Source organism: Hylobates moloch, unplaced genomic scaffold (assembly GCF_009828535.3).
Source record: "Hylobates moloch isolate HMO894 unplaced genomic scaffold, HMol_V3 SCAFFOLD_10, whole genome shotgun sequence".
NCBI lineage: Eukaryota > Metazoa > Chordata > Mammalia > Primates > Hylobatidae > Hylobates > Hylobates moloch.
In genome coordinates, this window is record NW_026652285.1 from 72,749,297 (window position 1) to 72,769,181 (window position 19,885).

Below are 19,885 nucleotides of genomic sequence, written 5' to 3' on the forward strand. Positions count from 1 at the left end.
TAGTACATTACCACAGCCTCTACAGACCTGCACAGTCCTATTACTAGGACTTTATCCTTATAGGACTTTATTATCATAGGTTGGTGCACAACGTTATTCTCTATAGTCCCATTGTTATACCCTTTCATGACCATGTTCTGAGAAATGCAATGGGAGATGACCACTTTCCTCAGTTCACTTATGGCCTGATTAGGAATGTAGAGTGACATTTTTAGTTTGAAACTGTAGCAAGAAAAGTATATTTGATTTCAGTTATTTGGCTTCTGATAAACTATTTCTCACCAAAGCTAAATTACTCTAGGAAAGTCTTCTGCTTGGATCACAAGTATTAATAAATAAAAGATGTGATAATTAAGTTTTGGCCTCTGTTAGGAAACACAGGATAGGACTACTGCAGACAGTCCAGTTCACTAAGGAATTCAAGATGGAAACCTTTATTGGATAATAATTTTGTCAATGGAAAACAACAAAGATACAATTTATAACTGTTTCTCCCTTTACCAGGAGAAAATTAGAATTTATTCATTTAACAAACATTTGTTGAGCACAGAACAATACTTGGTAATACTTATTTATTAAGTACTTACTGTTTGCCAGGAATTTTTCTAAGTTCTGTACACACTTACATACTTAATACACTAAATATATTATCTCATTTAGGACTCAAAACAACCCTACAAGAAGTAGACATCACTATCATCTTCATTTCTCAGATTAAGAAACTGAGGGCCAGAAATAGTTAAGTAACTGCCTTTGGGTCACACAGCTAGAGAGCGTTGTAACCAGGATTCAAACCTAGGCAGTCTGACTCTAGAGCTGTGTTCTTAGCCATTATATGTACTACATTCTAAATGTTAGGAGTTATACAGAAACGAATAACACAAGCAGCTAGATTATTAAGGAGCTCACAGTCTTATGGTAGAGGCTGACTTAAAAAACCCAAATAGCAATAAAACAGGCAGTATTGTGAGTGTTATAATGAGGAGTAAGTGCTCAGGATCATAGCAGCCCAAAAGAGGGCTTGATTTCTTTTGCCATGGCAGAATTATAGTCTGGGAGCTGGAGGAGACCTTATAAGCCCTTTGACGACAGGGTATGTTTTCATTTTTGTATTCCCAGCACCTAGCAGAGTACCCAGCATATACAAGGTGATCAGTAGATGATAAATTAGTAATCTGTTTTGCACTTTCCATTATGATAGCTACTAGGCTTGTGTGGCTATTGAGCACTTGAAATGTGGCTAGTCAGAATTTAGATCTTTTGTGGGTGTAAAATATCAGAATTTGGAGACTTATTTTAAAAAGTAAAAAATCTCAATTTTTATATTGGTAGTATGTGAAAATGATTTATTGGTATATTGGATTAAAAAATATGATTAAAATTAATTTACTTGTTTCTATTTACTTTTTAAAATCTGGGCTACTAGAAAATATAAAATTACCTATGTGTGTTGTACTATACCTATGTTGGGTAGTGCTGGTCTCATTCAGTTCCCTCAGAGAGAAGAAGTGATTTGAATGAGGTCACAAAGCAGTAAAGACATTTTTTAAATTGAGAATTTATATGTTAGGTTCCCTGACTTTTAGATCTGTTCTCTTTCTAGGCATAAATTAAATTAGCACAATGTAAACATATACACTTTGAGGAAAAATAGTATCACTTTGGTCTGATTTCTCTCTGCTTTAGTTCCACTATCACTGACCTTAATAATCATTAAGGTTTTTTTCTGTCTATATGTAAATTTTGATCCTCAGAAAATCTGCAGTTTTGGTTCTCAGGGTTTTTTTACACTTGGCACCTCTATTCTCACTTCTCCCTTGATCTTCCTCTTGATCTTCCCCATACACATACATATAATTCACTATTTCATTCCTTTTAAATTTGTTTCCATTAACATTAAAAATTTTATTAATACCTTTTATTTGTATTTTGGGGAGATAGGCCCTGTGATGTTACATGATGTGCTATATAAATAGCTGGTTGTTTTGGTGGTATTGTACATGCAGTTGTTATTTCCTTTAGTCCTCTCAAAACTGCATGAAGTATAGGTCCTATTATTCTGAATTTATAGTTATGAAGTCTGAGGTTTAAGAGGGTAGTATGCTGCAGGTACGGCTGTAGTGCACATAATCTGTTAGCTAGAACTGTGTAAGACAGAAATGGCAGGAAGCCTGGGGATTTTTCCTGCACATGGACAGGCCTGTAAATATTGCGGAATTCTGGGTCCTTCAAGCTTAGGATTAATGTATTGGTGATTATACCAAAAAAAGTACAAAAATCCATTCCCAAATTTATTTGTGTATGTGTGTGTGCATATGTGAGTGTGTGATGTATATACAGAGAATGAATGAGTGAATGAATCTGATTTTGAAGACCAAGTTCCTATGTTTTCATCTTTCCTGACCCGTTCCATCTCTCCTTCCTGACTCTCTTCATTTTCTTCACTTCAGTTCAGTTCAAATCATTATACTTAAGTCTGAGCAGATGTTCATCAACATGTTGACAGTGTTTTATTTTTGAAGAGCGAGATCGCAGGTTATTTTGAATTTCTTTTTTAACCTCTATATTACTTGAATTTTAAAAATAATGACCATATACTAAGAAAAACTATATGAAAAGAGCAGCAAAGCTATTTTCACTTGGGAAAAAAATCAATATGCTTGATAATTTTCATTCCAAAAATAAACCTTTAACCCTAAAATTTCAGAATCCCTTAATTTGCTCTGTCATTCGGTGTCCTTTGGCCTCAATTTCATAGCCCTCAAATAAATAATTAAGTTCATTCCCCAAAAGCCAATTCTGTATACACCATCTGTCTGTCACAGAGGTGAACTTTCTTCTAGAGCATTTATTTCTTTAGCAAAGGTGTTTAGTTTTCTTTGCCAGATTGTTTTTAAACAACAGTAACTCCTAGCGGTCACATTCTGCAAATATTTTTAAATGCTTTGAATCTAAACAGTTTACCTGCTGTGTGTATGGCATAATAGGAATTAGAAGAGACCCCTGGATCTTATCTAACCCCTTATCTGATAAATTTTCTTTTCAAATTGCCAGTAGGTGGTTGACAGCGGGTGAATTCATTTGCTGTTTCAGAACATTTGAAAAGTCCTTATTTTTCAGCTTGTGTTTCATCATTGAATGATCTGGTTTATGTTCTTTTAAGATGCTAGTGATCAAAGAGAAGATGTTTATATTGGAAACCACATGCCTTGCCCTGAAAACCTCAATGGTTACTGCATCCATGGAAAATGTGAATTCATCTATTCTACTCAGAAGGCTTCTTGTAGGTAAGTCAGTGCTTCCGGATCAGTGGTAAGCATTTTTTTTCATCAATGGTTGTTGCTCTACAGAAGGGAATGAAATGTAGACTAAATATTACCAAAAAGTAGTGTTTATTTGCAGTAGACAAGTAAAAAACAAATCAGCAGCATCATTTGGAAAAAAAACTGGCAAGTAATATGCAGAAAACAAAAATCAATTTTTTTTTTCAGGGCTTTGAGATTATGGGCTTAACATTTTAAATATAATACTATACATTTTTAATATAAAAAATAAATGTACCACATTCCAACAGTATTTTGGTTTTTAGGCAATCTGTCACAAGGTGGTTGAGGGACTAAAGACTGTATTAAGAACAGAGAACATGTAACTCAAATAAAATATGTGCTAAAATAGATTTCTAAAAATAAGAGGATGGGGACGAAGAACCAGGTGTGAATTGAGAGATGAAAATGGAAAGGGCGTAAATCCTCAAATCCCTAATTCCAGAGAGGTTATGTAACTTGTTCAAGGTCAACAGCAAGTTAGAAATAGAGCTGGGAAAAAACTAAGTCTCAGACTTTCTGATACCCTACCTGATGATCTTAGTGTTTTTTGCTGCTCTTGCCTGTCTGTGGATACACGTTTTTGCTGCTGCTGCTAGGAGCTCATCATCTGCTTGACGTTGGTCTAGTTAGCCAGGTGATGTTTCTGTAGACAAGGGGACATTGCTGTCATTTTGCCCACCCTTGCCTCCTGGAGTTTGACCAGATCCTTTTTTTCCTTTCTTAGTCAAAACATCAAAACATGGAGAAATACTATACTTTTCTTTTGTTCGGTCCATCTAGAAGCCAGTGAATCTTTCTTTCCAAAAAAAAAAAAAGAGGAAGCAATTTGAAATCCAGTCTCTTGGGTCCTTCTACTTCTTTAGCTCCCTGCTCCTGATTTTTTTCCCCTGCCTTTCTCCTGCTTAAAAAACAAGAAACAAAACACTGTAAACTGTTAGTGGTTGAATAGTTGTTTGTTAAGACATTTGCTTTTTCCTGATTGAAAGTTCTCCTTGTCTTTGAAGGAGCTAGCCTTCTCTTCTTTTTTTTTTGTGAACATTTAAAAAATCCAGCTGTACGAATGGTAACAGGCCAGGTTTTTGTTTTGGTTTTTTTTGTTTGTTTTTTTTTTGAGACAGTCTTGCTCTGTCGCCCAGACTGGAGTGCAGTGGTGCGATCTTGGCTCACTGCAACCTCGGCTTCCCAGCTTCAAGCGATTCTCCTGCCTCAGCCTCCTGAGTAGCTGGGACTGCAGGCACGTGCCACCATGCTTGGCTAATTTTTTGTTTTTTTGAGATGGAGTCTCGCTCTGTCACCAGGCTGGAATGCAGTGGTGCGATCTCGGCTCACTGCAACCTCCGCCTCCTGGGTTCAAGTGATTCTTCTGCCTCGGCCTCCTGAGTAGCTGGCACTACAGGCATACGCCACCATGCCCAGCTAATTTTTGTATTTTTAGTAGAGACGGGGTTTCACTATGTTGGCCAGGATGGTCTGGATCTCTTGACCTCATAATCCACCTGCCTTGGCCTCCCAAAGTGCTGGGATTACAGGTGTGAGCCACTGTGCCCAGCCTAATTTTTTGCATTTTTAGTAGAGACAGGGTTTTGCTGTGTTGCCCAGGCTGGTCTTGAACTCCTTAGCTCATTAAATCTGCCTGCCTCAGACTCCCAAAGTGCTAGGATTACAGGTGTGAGCCACTGCTCCTGGCCCAGGCCAGTTTTAAAACTAAATCTTATAGTGGGCTCTTCATGTTTGTCCTACAGTGGCATGGATAGCTTGATAGAAGTTTGGATCTTGTCCTCTTAGGATGGTGCATCTTTCAAGATACTTAAATGAAAAATGAGAGAGAGGATCATGTTCTGGTAATGATGTGATACAAGGGCATTTTCTAGTATTTTGCTAACTGAAAGTAAGAGGATTGAATGGTGTACAGGTTAAAGGCTTTGAAATTGGATACACTGACTTGGCCAATTATTGGCTGTGTGTTCTTTGGAAGTTACGTAAAATATCTAAGACTCATTTTCATTTTTCTTAAAGTAGAATAGTAATAGTACCTATCTCATGTTGTTAAAATTAAGTGAGATAATATATGTAAAGTGCTTAGCCTGATACCTGGTATGTGGTATGTACTTAGTGAATAGCAGTGATATTATTAGACTCTAAGCCTATTAGTCAGGGGCTCTTTGTTTTGTTAACCACTATTTTCCCTGTGCCTAGTATAGGACCTAGCCCAGTAGGTACTCAGTAAATATTTTTTGAACGACATGTGATGATGATAAATTTTTAAGAGGAGTATCTTAAATGCTAAAGAATCCCTTTTCTGCACAATTATAACTCCTTAAAAGCAGTTGATCTTTTTCTTTTGTCTGAGTCTGTGCAGTGTCTATAGGAATCAGGCCATGATATCATGTGCACTTCTGCTAGTAGGTAGGTGTGTTTGCATAGCAGTAAACAGGCAAGGATAAATAGCTTTTAGCCACGGTCCTATTGTTAGGTTAAAATCTTCTAGCATTATGGTACCATTGATTTTTTGTTTTGTTTTTGTTTTTGTTTTTGTTTTGAGGTGGAGTCTTGATCTGTCACCTAGGCTGGAGTGCAGTGGCGCAATCTCGGCTCACTGCAACCTCCACCTCCCAGGTTCAAGCGATTCTCCTGCCCCAGCCTCCCAAGTAGCTGGGATTACAGGCGTGTGCCACCATGCCTGGCTAATTTTTCTATTTTTAGTAGAGACAGGGTTTTGCCATGTTGGCCAGGCTAGTCTCGAACTCCTGACCTCAGGTGATCCACCTGCCTCAGCCTCCCAAAGTGTTGGGATTACAGGTGTGAGCCACCGCACCTGGCCTGATTTGTTTTTTGATTGATTGATTGGTTGATTGACTTATTAATGCCAAATTCTCTCTGATATTGGGGTGTCAAATTCAACTATGACAGAGATCCAGGGATCTTGCCTTTAAAAAGCATACAACCTGGTGGAAGAGACTGACAAATAAGTAATTATAATATGGAAAATACTATCATACACAGATATACATGAGGCGATTTGGGACTTCAGAAAAGGCACGTCAGCCTGAAGATGGGTGGGGGACATTGTTGGAGGAAGGGTCAGGTCTTACAGGAACATTTGGGCCATCCCAGGAGCTTGGCTTTTATTTTAAAGGCAGCGAGACACCATTAGAGGAATTTAAGTAGCAATGATGTGATCAAATCTGAAAGCCACTCTGGTGACATTGTGGAAAGTAGATTAGAAAATTTAGGAGACTTAGTAAGAAGTAAGGGCCTGAATTAAGTATAAAGGAGTTGTGAGGCTGAGAAAATAAATGGATTGCAGAGAGATCATTAGGTGGTTGAACTCACAGTTGTCGGTGACCGACCTGTTAGGTTGGATATGAGCACGAGAACCTGGGGGCTGGTGGAGGTTAGTGGGATGAAGAGTCAAGAGAGTCTCCTGGGTTTCTGGCTAACACAAGATTGAGCGGGAAATGCGTTGGGAAGAGGGAGAAGGTTTGAGGGGAAATGATATATTCAGTTTGACGTGCTTGGTCTAAGATGCCTGTGGGATATCCGCTTACAGATGTCTAGTGGGCTGCTGGATATATTTTAGTTTTGGAACTGATGAGAGAGATGTGATTGAAGACATACATTTGAGAATCATTCCCTCTCTAGCATATCCATTTTACTTTCTACCTAGCAATTCTTCTATCCCACTAGCCCTTCCATTTATTGATCCTATCACCTTTTCAGTGTCCCTCCCTGGATATTCTCTTCCCCTCGTTAGTGTAAATTCCATGGCCAGTCATTGTAGTTCCCTTTGCATTTGAATCCCACATTCCTCTATTGCTTCATCATACTCACTTGCCGAAACTGTAGTCCTGGTTCCTCCCAGCTCTCCACCCACTGTGTACCTATACAGGCAGCTGATCATGGCTGTCGGTGAAAAGCACACCACTGGTTAACTTGTCTCACTGACATACCTATCGGTCTCAAGGTGGGCCCTTTATGCTGCCCCGGCAGTCATTCTACACCTGCAGTTTATGCATTCTCCTCCTCTCCTGTAGGATTTCTTTGTACCTTCTCCTCTCTCCTCAGATTAGCAGTACCTCCTCTCTCATCCTCACTCTCACCTATTGATCTTCTTTCCAAGTTCACTGAGAAAATGGAAGCGATATGAGAACTTGCACACACTTTCACTATCACCTACCAGCAATCCTTTCCCTGTTTCTCTGTATCATAGAACTTGATATCAGTATATCTCATATATATTGATAAACTTTTATTTATTCCATCTTGGAAAAAAACTCCTCATTCTCATTCCCACCAGTTACTGTCTTGTTTGTTTCCTTTCCTTCATAGAACTTGAAAGAGTTGTCTAAAGTCTATCTCCAGTTCCTCACTTCCCATTTCTCTTGAACTCACCCCAACAAACTTTTGTCCCTAACACTCTACCGAGGCTGTTCTCATTTCTAAATTCAGTGGTCAGTACTTAGTCTCAAATTACTTTTGAATGATCAGTGCATTTGACACAGTTAATCACCCCCTCCTGTGTGATATGCATTCTTCACTTGGTGTCAAGAATTATACTGTCTCTTGTTTTTTTCCTACTTCGCTGGACGTTCCAGTTTTCTTGGCTGCTTCCCCCTTTGCTCCCTGACCTCTCAATGTAGTAGTGTACCCGGGTTCAGTCCCAGTCCTCTTCCCTTAGAGATTCTGTCCAGTCTCAGGGCTTTCCATGACATATGCTAATAACTCTTAATTTACATAAATCCCAGACTTCTCTACTGAATTTGAAACTCGTAGATCCATATGCCTCCTTTACATTTCCACATGGATGTCTGACACCTCAATCTCAACAGGACTAAAGCTGATCTCCTGATCTGCTCTCCCTCCCTAAACCTGCTTTACCTGCCACCTTCTTCATCTCAGTTGATTCCAACTCCATCTTTTCAGTTGCTCAGACAAAACACTGTCTGGTGTATCTCTGACTTCTCTTTCTTATCCAATCAGCTGGGAATTCTGTTTCAGAATATCTCCAGAATTTGATTACTTCTCACCATTGCCAGTGCTATTCCTAGTGCAGGCCAATGTTTCCCTGGGATTTTTGCAGTAGCCTCCGTGATTGTATTCTACAGTCCATAATCAAAACAGCAGACAGAGTGAGTGCCCCCGCCTTTTTTCTTTTTTCTTTTTTTTTTTTTTTTTGAGACAGGGGCTCACTCTGTTGCCCAGGTTGGAGTGCAGTGGTGTTATTTCAGGTCACTGCATCCTCCACCTCCTGGGTTCAAACAATTCTCATGCCTCAGCCTCCTGAATAGCTGGGATTACAGGCATGCACCACCACACCCGGCTATTTTTTGTATTTTTAGTAGAGATGGGGTTTCACCACATTGGCCAGGCTGATTTTTGCATTTTTTTATAGAGACAGTTTCGTCATGTTGTGCAGGCTGGTCTCGAACTCCTGACCTCAGGTGATCCACCCGCCTTGACCTCCCAAAGTGCAGAGTGAACCTTTTAAAATAAAAGTCAGTTCATATCATTCCTCTGCTAAAATCCTTCCAGTGGTTCCTTCATCTCACTAAGTGCAGAAGGCCCTACACAGTTTTGTCTCTTCACCTCTCTGTCTGGCTCTCCTCTCCCTCACCCCCTCCTCTCCAGCCACACTTGCTGTTCTTGGGCATGCCATGCATGCGTGGATGCTCCCACCTTAGGGCACTTGCACTGGCTCTTCCTTTGCCTGGTATGCTGTCCTCCAATTGTTTGCATGGCAGACTCCTCACCTCCTTTAAATCTTTTTTTTTTTTTTCTGGAGACAGAGTCTCGCTCTGTTGCCCAGGCTGGAGTGCAGTGGCACAATCTCGGCTCACTGCAACCTCCGCCTCCTGGGTTCATGCCATTCTCCTGCCTCAGCCTCTCCGAGTAGCTGGGACTACAGGCGCCTGCCACCACGCCCGGCTAATTTTGTTTTGTATTTTTAGTAGAGACATGGTTTCACCGTGGTCTCGATCTCCTGACCTCGTGATCCGCCTGTCTCGGCCTCCCAAAGTGCTGGGATTACAAGCGTGAGCCACCGCGCCCGGCCTCCTTTAAGTCTTTACTCACGTGTCACTTTCTTAACCTACCCGGATTGCCTTATTTAAAATTGCAACCCTCCCTTCCCGCAACGTTCCTGGCTCATACCTGGTGTTCGCAGTTTCCCTTAACACCCCACACCCCACATCCCCTGTAGTACATATCACCTTCTAACAAAACCGTTTAATTCACTTACTTTGTTTATTGACACTCTTCTCCCGGTAGCTGGTAAGCAGGCCAGGGATCTTTATCTGTTCTGTTCACGGATACATCCCAAATGCTCACCACAGTAGGTGGCACATAGCAGGTGCTCAATAATTGTGGTAAATGGATGTGTGAATGAATTCACACGTGAGACAGTGGGAGTGAATGGGATTGCCTGTGGAAGGTGTTTGGGATGAAAATAGAAAGTGGAGGACTGAATCCCTGGATCTGCCTTTAATCAGTAACAGAAGAAGAAGTAATAACCTAGAAGTTAGTACTGTAGGTATTAGGAGAGTGTATTAGTCTGTTTTCACTGCTAATAAAGACATACCCAAGACTGGGCAATTTACAAAATAAAGGGTTTAATTGGACTTACAGTTCCACGTGGCTGGGGAGGCCTCACAATCATGGGGGAAGGCAAGGAGGAGCAAGTCACATCTTAACCTGGATGGCAGCAGGCAAAGAGAGGGCCTGTGCGGTGAAACTCCAGTTTTTAAAACCATCAGATCTCGTGAGACTCATTTACTGTCACAAGAACAGTGCAGGAAAGACCTGCCCCCATAATTCAATCACCTCCCACTGGGTTCCTTCCACGACACATGGGAGTTGTGGGAGTTACTATTCAAGATGGGATTGGGATAGGGCACAGCCAAACCATATCAGATAGTATAACCAAAAGTCAGTTGGAGAAAACAATATCCAGGGAGAACTGCAGGGATGATATATGGCCTATTGGTTCTTTTTGATACTCTGATTTTAATCTTTGGCTTAAGCCAAACCATTAGAGAGCTGCATATCTAGGACATTGTTACAGCACCTTATGGAACTGTTTTTATTTTACTGAGCTTTGACCATTGGCCATTAGCCTACCATGAAGGACATTATTTTAAAAATCCCATGAGACTTCATTATATCATTGAATTTACTGCAGCTGTGTTGTTGAGGATAATGTTCTTTATGTTAGAAGGTGCCCTCTTTAAATGAGGACCAATGAGATTAAGTTCCCTTAAGTTTCATAACAGTAATAACTGTGCTTCTTTTGAATGACTTGTTTGATTTTATTTTATGGAGATTGTATTTTGTGTCAACTGTCCTCCCTCCCTCCTTCCCTCCCTCTCTCCCTCCCCTCCCCCTCCATCCCTCCATCCCTCCCTCCATCCCTCCCTCCCTCCCCTCCCCTCCGCTCGCTCCCTCCCTCCCTCCCTCCCTCCCTCCTTCCTTCCTTCCTTCCTTCCTTCCTTCCTTCCTTCCTTCCTTCCTTCCTTCCTTCCTTCTCCATTGGTGTTTAGTATATGCACAGAGTTGTGCAACCATCATCACAATCAATTTTAGTACATCTTCATCTCCTCAAGAGGACACCTCATACCCTTTAGCTTTTACTCCCAAATCTCCTCATGCTCCCTAGCTCTGGGCATCTGCTAATTTATTTTCTATCTCTATAGACTTACTTATTCTGGATAGTTCATGTAAATTGAACCATATAATATGGGGTCTCCTGTGTTTAGCTTTTTTCACTTGGCATAATATTTTCCAGGTTCATCCATGTCATAACACATATCAGTACTTCCTTCCTTTTTGTGGATGAATACTATTCCATTGTATGGATAACACCACATGTTTTTAATCTACTCATCATCAGTCGATGAAAATTTAGGTTCTTTCCACTTTATGGTTATTATGAAAAATGCTGCTCTGAATGATCATGTGCAAGTTTTTGTGTGAACATGTTTTAATTTCACTTGGGTAAAGCTTAGTGGTAGAATTGCTGGGCCAAATGGTAACCCAGTGTTTAACATTTTGAGGAACTGCCAGACTGTTTTCCAAAGTGGCTGCACCATTTTACATACTCTACAGTACCTTTGACAACACTTGTAATTATCTGACTTTTTGATTTAGGCCATCTTAGTAACTGTAAAAAGTAGCATATATGGTGGCTTTGATTTTTATTTCCATGATGGCTAATGATGTTGAACATCTTTTCATGTGCTTATTGGCTATTTGTATATCTTCTTTGGAGAAATGTCAGTACACATCCTTTGCCCTTTTATTTTTTGGCTATTATTGAGTTGTATTAGTTATTTATATAGTCTAGATGCAAGACCCTTATCAGATATATGGAACTTACATTTTTTTTTTCCATTTTGTGGGTTGTCTTTTCACTTTCTTGATAATGTCCTTAAGTACAAAAGATTTTAATTTTGATTTAGTGCTATTTATCTTTTTTGTTGTTGTTGCTTTTGCTTTTTGGTGTCATATCTAAGAAACTGTTGCCTAATCTAAGGTCACAAAGATTTACTCCTATGTTTTATTCTCTTTTAAAAATTAAATTTATTTAAAAATTAACAAAATTATGTATACATATTATGTACAACATGTTTGGAAATATATATACATTGTGAAATGTCCAATCAAGCTGATTAACATATGCATTACCTCACATTGTTACCACTTTTGTGGTGAGAACACTTAAAATCCTCAGCATTTTCCAAGAATACATTGCATTGTTAACTATGGTCATCATGTTGTACACTACATTTCTTGAACTTATTCCTCCCATCTAACTGAAATTTAATATCCCCTGACCAACATGTCCTCAACCACCTCCTACCACACCAGTCCCTGGTAACCACTATTCTACTCTCTACTTCTATGAGATCAACTTTTTTAGGTTCCACATATGAGTGGGATCACTCAGTATTTGTCTTTTTATGCTTGGCTTATTTCACTTAATGTAATGTTCTGGAGGCTCATCCATGCAAATGATAGGATTTCCTTCTTTTTTATGGCTGAATAGTATTCCATTTTGTATATATACCTCATTATTTTATCCATTTATTTGTTAATGGACACTTAGATTGAATCCATATCTTAGCTATTGTGAATAATGCTGCAATAAACATAGGAATGCAGATATTTCTTCAATATACTGATTTTATTTCCTTTAGTTATATACCCAGTAATGAGACTGCTGGATCATATGGTAGTTTTATTTTTAATTTTTTGAGGAACTTCCATACAGTTTTTCATGATAACTGTATCTTATGATTTTTTCTTCAGAGTTTTATAGTTTTAGCTCTTACATTTAGATCTGTGATCCATTTTGAGGCAATTTTTGTGTATGACACGAGGAAGAGGTCTAGCTTTATCCTTTCGCATGTGGATATCCAGTTAGCACCATTGTTGAAGAGACAATTCTTTTCCCATTGAGTTATCTTAGCACCCTTGTCAAAACCAATTGACCATAGATGTATGGGTTTATTTCTAGGCTCTCAATTCTCTTCCATGATCCATATACCTGCCCACTGCTTGTTTTTTTTTTGTTTGCTGGGAAGTGTAGAGCCCAATGTGAAATGCACTGGGAAGTGTCTAGGAACCTCAGGGACTGGATTGGTAGACTTGCAGCACCCCTGCATTTCCCTGTTTCCCTCCTCCCACATCCCTTTTTTGTTGTTTTAATGTGTGCTTTGTGATAAGCTGCCTCAAATTCTTTTCTTAATGAGTTGTGGGACTTTAATAAATACTATTTTTATACTTCAAATGTTTTATTAATGAGTTCTAACTGAAGGCTGGCTAATTTATACATTTCACTGCTGTCAGCTTAAAAATGTAAATTGTCTGTTAAGTGTCTTAAATATTTCTCCCTGTCAAATTATCATCAGCTGATGCAGTTGTCTTTTTATCTACTTTTAATTGGAATTCAGATAATTTCTAAGATGAGCACCTACAGCTTACCTCCTTGACTGCTTGACATTGTTTCTGTCATTAATAACTTATTTTCATCTTCCCCTTGCATCTTATGTGTTATATTTTATACACTGAAAAGTGTCTTGAATATAGTTTGATGCTATGTTCAGAGAACTGTAAATGTTTATACCTATTTTTTAAATAGTCTAATTTTCAGATACTTAGCCCTAAGGAATAACACTAAATATAGAAAAGTGCATATTCACCAAGATGTTTACCACATTTAATTTATAATTGTGAAAAATTGAAAATAACTGACATGTCTTAGAACTGGGAATAGATATGCTAGCTATATTATAGTCACTGGATGGAGTATTATATTTCTATTTTGAAATTATATGTATCTATTTTGAAAAAAATGCTGAGAGTAGATTTTAAGTGTTCTCGCCACAGACATGATAACTATATGAGGTAATGCATATGTTAATTAGCTTGATTTAGCCATTCCACAAGGTCTATACATTTCCAAATACCATGTTGTACATCAGCGGTCCCCAGCCTTTTTGTTGCCAGGAACTAGTTTCGTAGAAGACAGTTTTTCCATGGACTGGGGATTGGGGGTGGGGGTGATGGTTTGGGGATGATTCAAGTGCATTACATTTATTGTGCACTTTATTTCTATTATTATTACATGGTAATACTTAATGAAATAATTATACAACTCACCATAATGTAGAATTGGTGGGAGCTCTGAGCTTGTTTTTCCTGCAGTTAGGCAGTCCCATCTGGGGGTGATGGGAGACGGTGACAGATCCTCAGGCATTAGATTCTCATAAGGAGCACTCAACCTAGATCCCTTGTGTGCACAGTTCACAATAGGGTTTGCGCTCCTATGAGAATCTAATGCCAGTGCTGATCTGACAGGAGGCGGAGCTTGGGTGGTAATGTGAGTGATGGGGAGTGGCTGTAAATACAGAGAAGCTTTGCTTACTTGCCCACCACTCACCTCCTGCTGTGTGGCCTGGTTCCTAACAGGCCATGGACCAATATCTGTCCATGGCTTGGGAGTTGGGGAGGATCCCTGTTGTACATGGTAAATATACGTAATTTTATTTGTCAATTTTTAAGCAAATTTAATTTAAAAAGTGAAAAAAAGGAGTAAATCTTTGTGGCTTTAGATTAGGCAATAATTTCTTAGATATGACACCAAAAGCAAAAGCAACAATAACAAAAAAGATATATATTAACAATATTCAGCAACTTTAAAATTAATGTGATATAACTTAGGTAAAAGAAGCACCATGTAGGCATATCAAAAAGACAGTAGGGAAATATACAAATGACATTTTTCCCCCAGATGGTAGGAAAGTGCTTGATTTCCTATTCCTGTTTAAATTTTATTACTATTTTGTATTTTTTAATGTAAAAGCTTGGGAATATCAAAATTTGTAATTTTCATAGGAATATATATATTTTTCCTTTTCAGATGTGAATCCGGCTACACTGGACAGCACTGTGAAAAGACAGACTTTAGTATTCTCTATGTAGTGCCAAGTAGGCAAAAGCTCACTCATGTTCTTATTGCAGCAATTATTGGAGCTGTACAGATCGCCATCATAGTAGCAATTGTAATGTGCATAACAAGGTAGGTAATGATGTAAGAAATATCAGCTTTAAATTAGAGGCAGGCAGCTGTTTATTTATAGATTCTTTGAGGCCACCAGTCTATTAGGAAAAATCTTATGATCAGTTCCCTGAGGTTTTCAGTGGTCTCTCCCTATCCTTCTTCTTTAGAATGCGAGCAAGGACTAATTCCCAGTCTTACAGGTATATCTGGGCGACAAGCAGAGAGGGAGTGAGAATAGTCAATGAGATAAAGGAATTTAGGGATCTGAGAATTGTATACAGTCTTTGAGCACTGCATTCTGGGAAAATAATGTTAGTAGCAATCTTTTTTTTTTTTTTTTTTTAAGAGACAGGGCCTCACTCTGTTGCCCAGGCTGGAGTGCAGTAGCAATTAAAGCTCACTGCAGCTTCGAATTCCTGGGCTCAAGTGGTCCTCCAGAGTAGCTGAGACTATAGGCGTGAACCACCGTGACTGGCTCAGATTTTCTATAATGATCTGCACACGCATGGAAGATCCATGCAGAAAATTTTTAAGCCCTGCACAACCGCAAGGTGTTTTATGCCCTAAGAATGTACTTTACTCACAGTTAGTATAGTAAGAAAGGAAGAAATCAGAGGCTGAAGATAGTTTTATTGTGATATCATTGTGTTAGCATTACTTCATTTTCTGGATTGCAGTGATAAGTAATAAGCTTTAAAATTCTCTATTATAAATAAAGTCATTTGTCATAAATTAAATGACTTATTTGGAGTGCAGTGGCATAAAATGGGTCTTTTCTAAACTGAGTAGAAATACATAAGTCAGACTGAACTGGACCTGAGAAAAGTCAGAGTAAATACAGCAAGTTCGTGTTGTCTTTGTGCTTCCCAGTCTAATGTCTTTTCTTCCTGCTTACCTCTTTCTTTAAGCTTCAGTTCAGAAGTCTCATAAGCATCATTTCCCACTTCCCTGCATTATTCTGGGCAGAGGGTTGAAGCATATCAAATACAGATATTGGCAAGCCATAATGGATTTGTGGCCCTTCTATCCAAGGTCTGGGTAGAAGCCAGACCTTCAGTAGTCTCAGCCATCTGGAGCTGAAATGATAAATCTAGAAATGATAAAAAAAAAAAAAGTTCTCCAAGTAACAGATATTTTTCATAACACCTAGGCACTAAAGTCAGTGCGCTTTATTTCACAGAACAGATGATCTGCCATTAGGCAAGACTACTGAATATAAAATTGGACGGTAGATCAAAGTAGGGACATAATCATGTAACAAATAATGATAACAGAAAGAGAAGATAGAGAAAAAACATTTAACAGCAGGACTGGCCATAGCCATTTAATATAGACTTAGAGGTTAAGTAATTTGCCTGTGGTCATCCGACTAGTAAGTGGAATTGTCTGGATTTGGATTCAGTTTGATTCCCATTAATTCTTCTTTACACTGAAAGGTTCCATGTTGAGTCATCTTGGGAAACATGTTCGCCCAGTATGACCATTGCATGGGAGCAGAGTTCAAACTCGATTTTGTAGCAGTTTAGGGTTTTTGAGCAGGAGAAGGACTTGGTATAAACCATATTTTTCAGAGTATTAATGAGTCATCTGAAAAATTCATTGGAGTAGTGAACATGTGAGGTAGGGGGAATACCATTTAAGTCATTATTAGAGTTAAATAGGAGTGAGGTAATAAATGATTTGGAAGGCAGAAGGAAAATTAAGGTAAAGTAAGGGAAGATGTTTGAGGCCTGGAGATAGTGCCTTTATTTGAGACAGGGTCTCACTCTGTCATTCAGGCTGGAGTGCAGTGGCACGATCTTGGATCCTTGCAACCTCCACCTCCTGGGCTTACCTCAACCTCCCGAGTAGCTGAGACTACAGGCATGCGCCACCATGCCTGGCTAATTTTTGTGTTTTTTTTTGTAGAGGCTGGGTTTGGCCATGTTGCCGAGGCTGGTCTTCAACTCCTAGGCTCAAGTGATCCACCTGCCTCGGTCTCGCAAAGTGCTGGGATTGTGCCCAGCCAGATAGTGCCATTTTTAAGAAGATCAAAGGATGTCAGAGTCAATGAGAAACAACTCTGAGTTCAACCCCTTTATTTAGAGAAGTTGGGAAACTGAAGCCCTGAGATAAGAAGTACCTCGGTCTAAGGTCCTAGAGCTAGGAAAGCCCCCTTACAACAGTCTTTTACCCAACTCTGTCTTTCAGTGCTATAATGCTCAACTACTCAATTAAAATTACCTGGCAGGCAGTTTTGAAGTAGGTACCCTCTGGTTTATACTCCAGATCCCTCCTTGTTGCCCTCACAGCCACTTAGACATCACAGTGTATTTCTAACTATGTCACAGTGTCTTTACTGCCCACTGTCTCTACGATTGAAGTAGTCATCTCATTGAATTAATCACAGATTTCTCCTGGAGGCCTGTCTTTTTGTTATGGTATTTCCTCCCCTAGAATGTCTTGCTATCTTGGATTTAGAATATTTATGTACTTGGATTTATTTCCATTGAATTTTAAAGTATCTCTCCCACACAGTCCATTATGAGACAGCTGTTGACATATACCATGGCGGCTGTCACATGGGAGGAATCTTCTTTAAAAGGATGTTCCCACTGATCTGTTTATCAAGACTGCATGAGTCAATTTTTCTTCTTTTCTTCTTGGAATCTCCTTTCATATTTTCAGACTCATAGAGTGACAGATTGTCAGGAACCTTGAACATCACCTTAACTAAACGCCCTGATTTTATAGATTTAAAAACCCTGGCACTAGGAAATTGGAACTTTTCCAAGGTCATGGTGAGTTAGTGACAGTAAAAGAGGGTTGCTTGACCTGTCAGCTAGTTTTCTCATTTATGAAATGGAGATGATTCCAACTCTGTCTACCTCATACTTTTAGAATGAGGATTAGCGAGGTAAAACCATATACAAAATGGAAGTATTGTCAACACTTTTAAGTCAAGGCAAAGCTGTACTCTTTGAAATTGAACAAAATGAGGAGTACTCATTATTATAAGACTTTCTTTCCATAGGTTGTAAATTTCTTGCTGGCAGAGATTTTGGAAGCTAGTCCAACTCCTAATTTATTTTTTACATATAGGAGAATTGAGGTTGCACAGTTAGTTATTAGCAGAGCCCAGAATTCATCTAAGCCCCCTTATTCCACATTGCATAGCACAGCACCTTGTGTTTGCAATCTAGTGTGTAGGCACAAGAGCAGTTCCAACACAGTGAGATTTGTACTGCTGTTGAGAAATGTGGTAAAATGAGAGCAGAGTTAAAGAATGTCCTGCATCCTCAGTGTGGCAGTTCCTTATGGGCTTCTGTGGTTTGCCCCAGGAGGGTGTGGACAGCTTCTTTTGAGTCATTGTCTAAAATCAGTAGACACTCTTATGTATTCATAGCTGAGGTTAATAAGCACACTTCTTCCTGATTTCTCCCTTCATCTAAGCTGTTCTTGTCATTTTAGAGCTGTCTTCTCATAATGCTCAGGGAAAGTACATAGGCCAGAGTCCTTTCTCCTGTCAGGGGTTTCATGTTATCAGTCACTGTGACTAGGGAGTTTCTAGGCTGGAGAAAGGGTGGGATATCTGTCAGGGATGCATACATAGTAGCATAGACACTGGGAATGAGTTTTGCTGGTGCCAGTACCTGTATTACATATCTAATCCTCTCAGCTCCCAGGTTTGTAGAGGAGGTAGCAGTCTGAATTGTGTTCATCTTCATCTTGTCTTGCAACAGATACCATCTCATTTCTCTTTCATGTAATTGCTTGCAATGTGGCTTTATGTGCAAAATGTGTATTACTTTGGAAACATTTGAAATATCCTGAACAAAATCATCAAAACAATATTTTTCTCTCTTTTTTTAATGCAACAGAAAATGCCCCAAAAACAATAGAGGACGTCGACAGAAGCAAAACCTAGGTCATTTTACTTCAGATACGTCATCCAGAATGGTTTAAACTGATGACTTTTATATGTACACTGACCATGTGATGTACATTTATTATGTCTTTTTTTAAAGAATGGAAATATTTATTTCAGAGGCCTTATTTTTGGACATTTTTAGTGTAGTACTGTTGGCTCGTATTTAGAATATTCAGCTACGACAGTTTTGGACTGTTTAGTAGTCTTTGTTTTATGTTTTTAAATACAGAAATTGCTTTCACAAATTTGTACCACATGGTAATTCTAAGACTTGTTCTTTACCCATGGAATGTAATATTTTTGCAAAGATGGACTACTTCACAAATGGTTATAAAGTCATATCCACTTCTTCCACAATGACCACAACAAATGACCAAGCATGAACTAAAGGTAAAGATGTTTACAGATTACTTTTCTTACAAAAAAAATCTAGAAGACACTGTGTTTAAATAGATATTTAAATGTTTTTGAGATTTAGTAACTGATTTTTTAGACACTGCCTATCGCATGAACTGTAAAGCTGTGTGTGTTAGGTGTAAAATATTTATAAGATATATGGACTGGGGAATTTGATTATTCCTCCCTTTGAAAAAATAATTCTAAAAATTTGAACAAGTGTGTTAGTAATGATGGAACAGATCAATGAAAAGTAGATTTAGATATTGTGAAAATAGGCTGTTTAACAAACAGATTGGAATAAAGCCTACTCTACCAGTTAAACTACTTTAATACACATTCATTTTAAAATAAAATATGTTTTAACATAAATAAACAAATCGTATCAGTGTTTGTGAATAAAATACAAAAATGATTGTTAATGATTGGTGCTCTTAAAGTGAGCTTAAAATTTATCCAAGACCTCTATCCAAATTTGTCCTGTAGTAATAGATTAATATTCATAGATTGTTGGTGTTTAAAGATCTGAAGTGTGAGTAGAATGTATTCAGCTGTTTAACATGTAGTTTAGATATTCAAAAGTATGCATGTAGAATTTAAAGAATATGTTAAAAATTATTCATTTTAATATTTTGTTTGGAAAAGCATGTTATAATATAATGTTTTCACTATATGGCCTCTGTTTTGGTGTGTTTA

At 38.6% G+C, this 19,885-nt stretch overlaps 1 protein-coding gene across 2 annotated transcripts in view; it reads left to right on the forward strand.

Annotated features, from left to right (window-relative positions):
• Positions 1 to 19,885, forward strand: part of TMEFF1 (transmembrane protein with EGF like and two follistatin like domains 1) — a 114,117-nt gene that overhangs the window by 80,405 nt on the left and 13,827 nt on the right. The window contains exons 8-10 of one of the 2 annotated variants that reach the window (XR_004249900.2): positions 3,164 to 3,287; positions 14,743 to 14,901; positions 18,744 to 19,183. Coding sequence is in view for 1 of the 2 variants with exons in the window: in XM_032164686.2 (XP_032020577.1) it covers positions 3,164 to 3,287; positions 14,743 to 14,901; positions 18,744 to 18,828 (368 nt within the window). In the remaining variant the exon portion in view is untranslated. Of the gene's footprint in view, positions 1 to 3,163; positions 3,288 to 14,742; positions 14,902 to 18,743; positions 19,863 to 19,885 lie in introns of those variants that run through there. The other variant, XM_032164686.2, reaches the window with a different exon arrangement.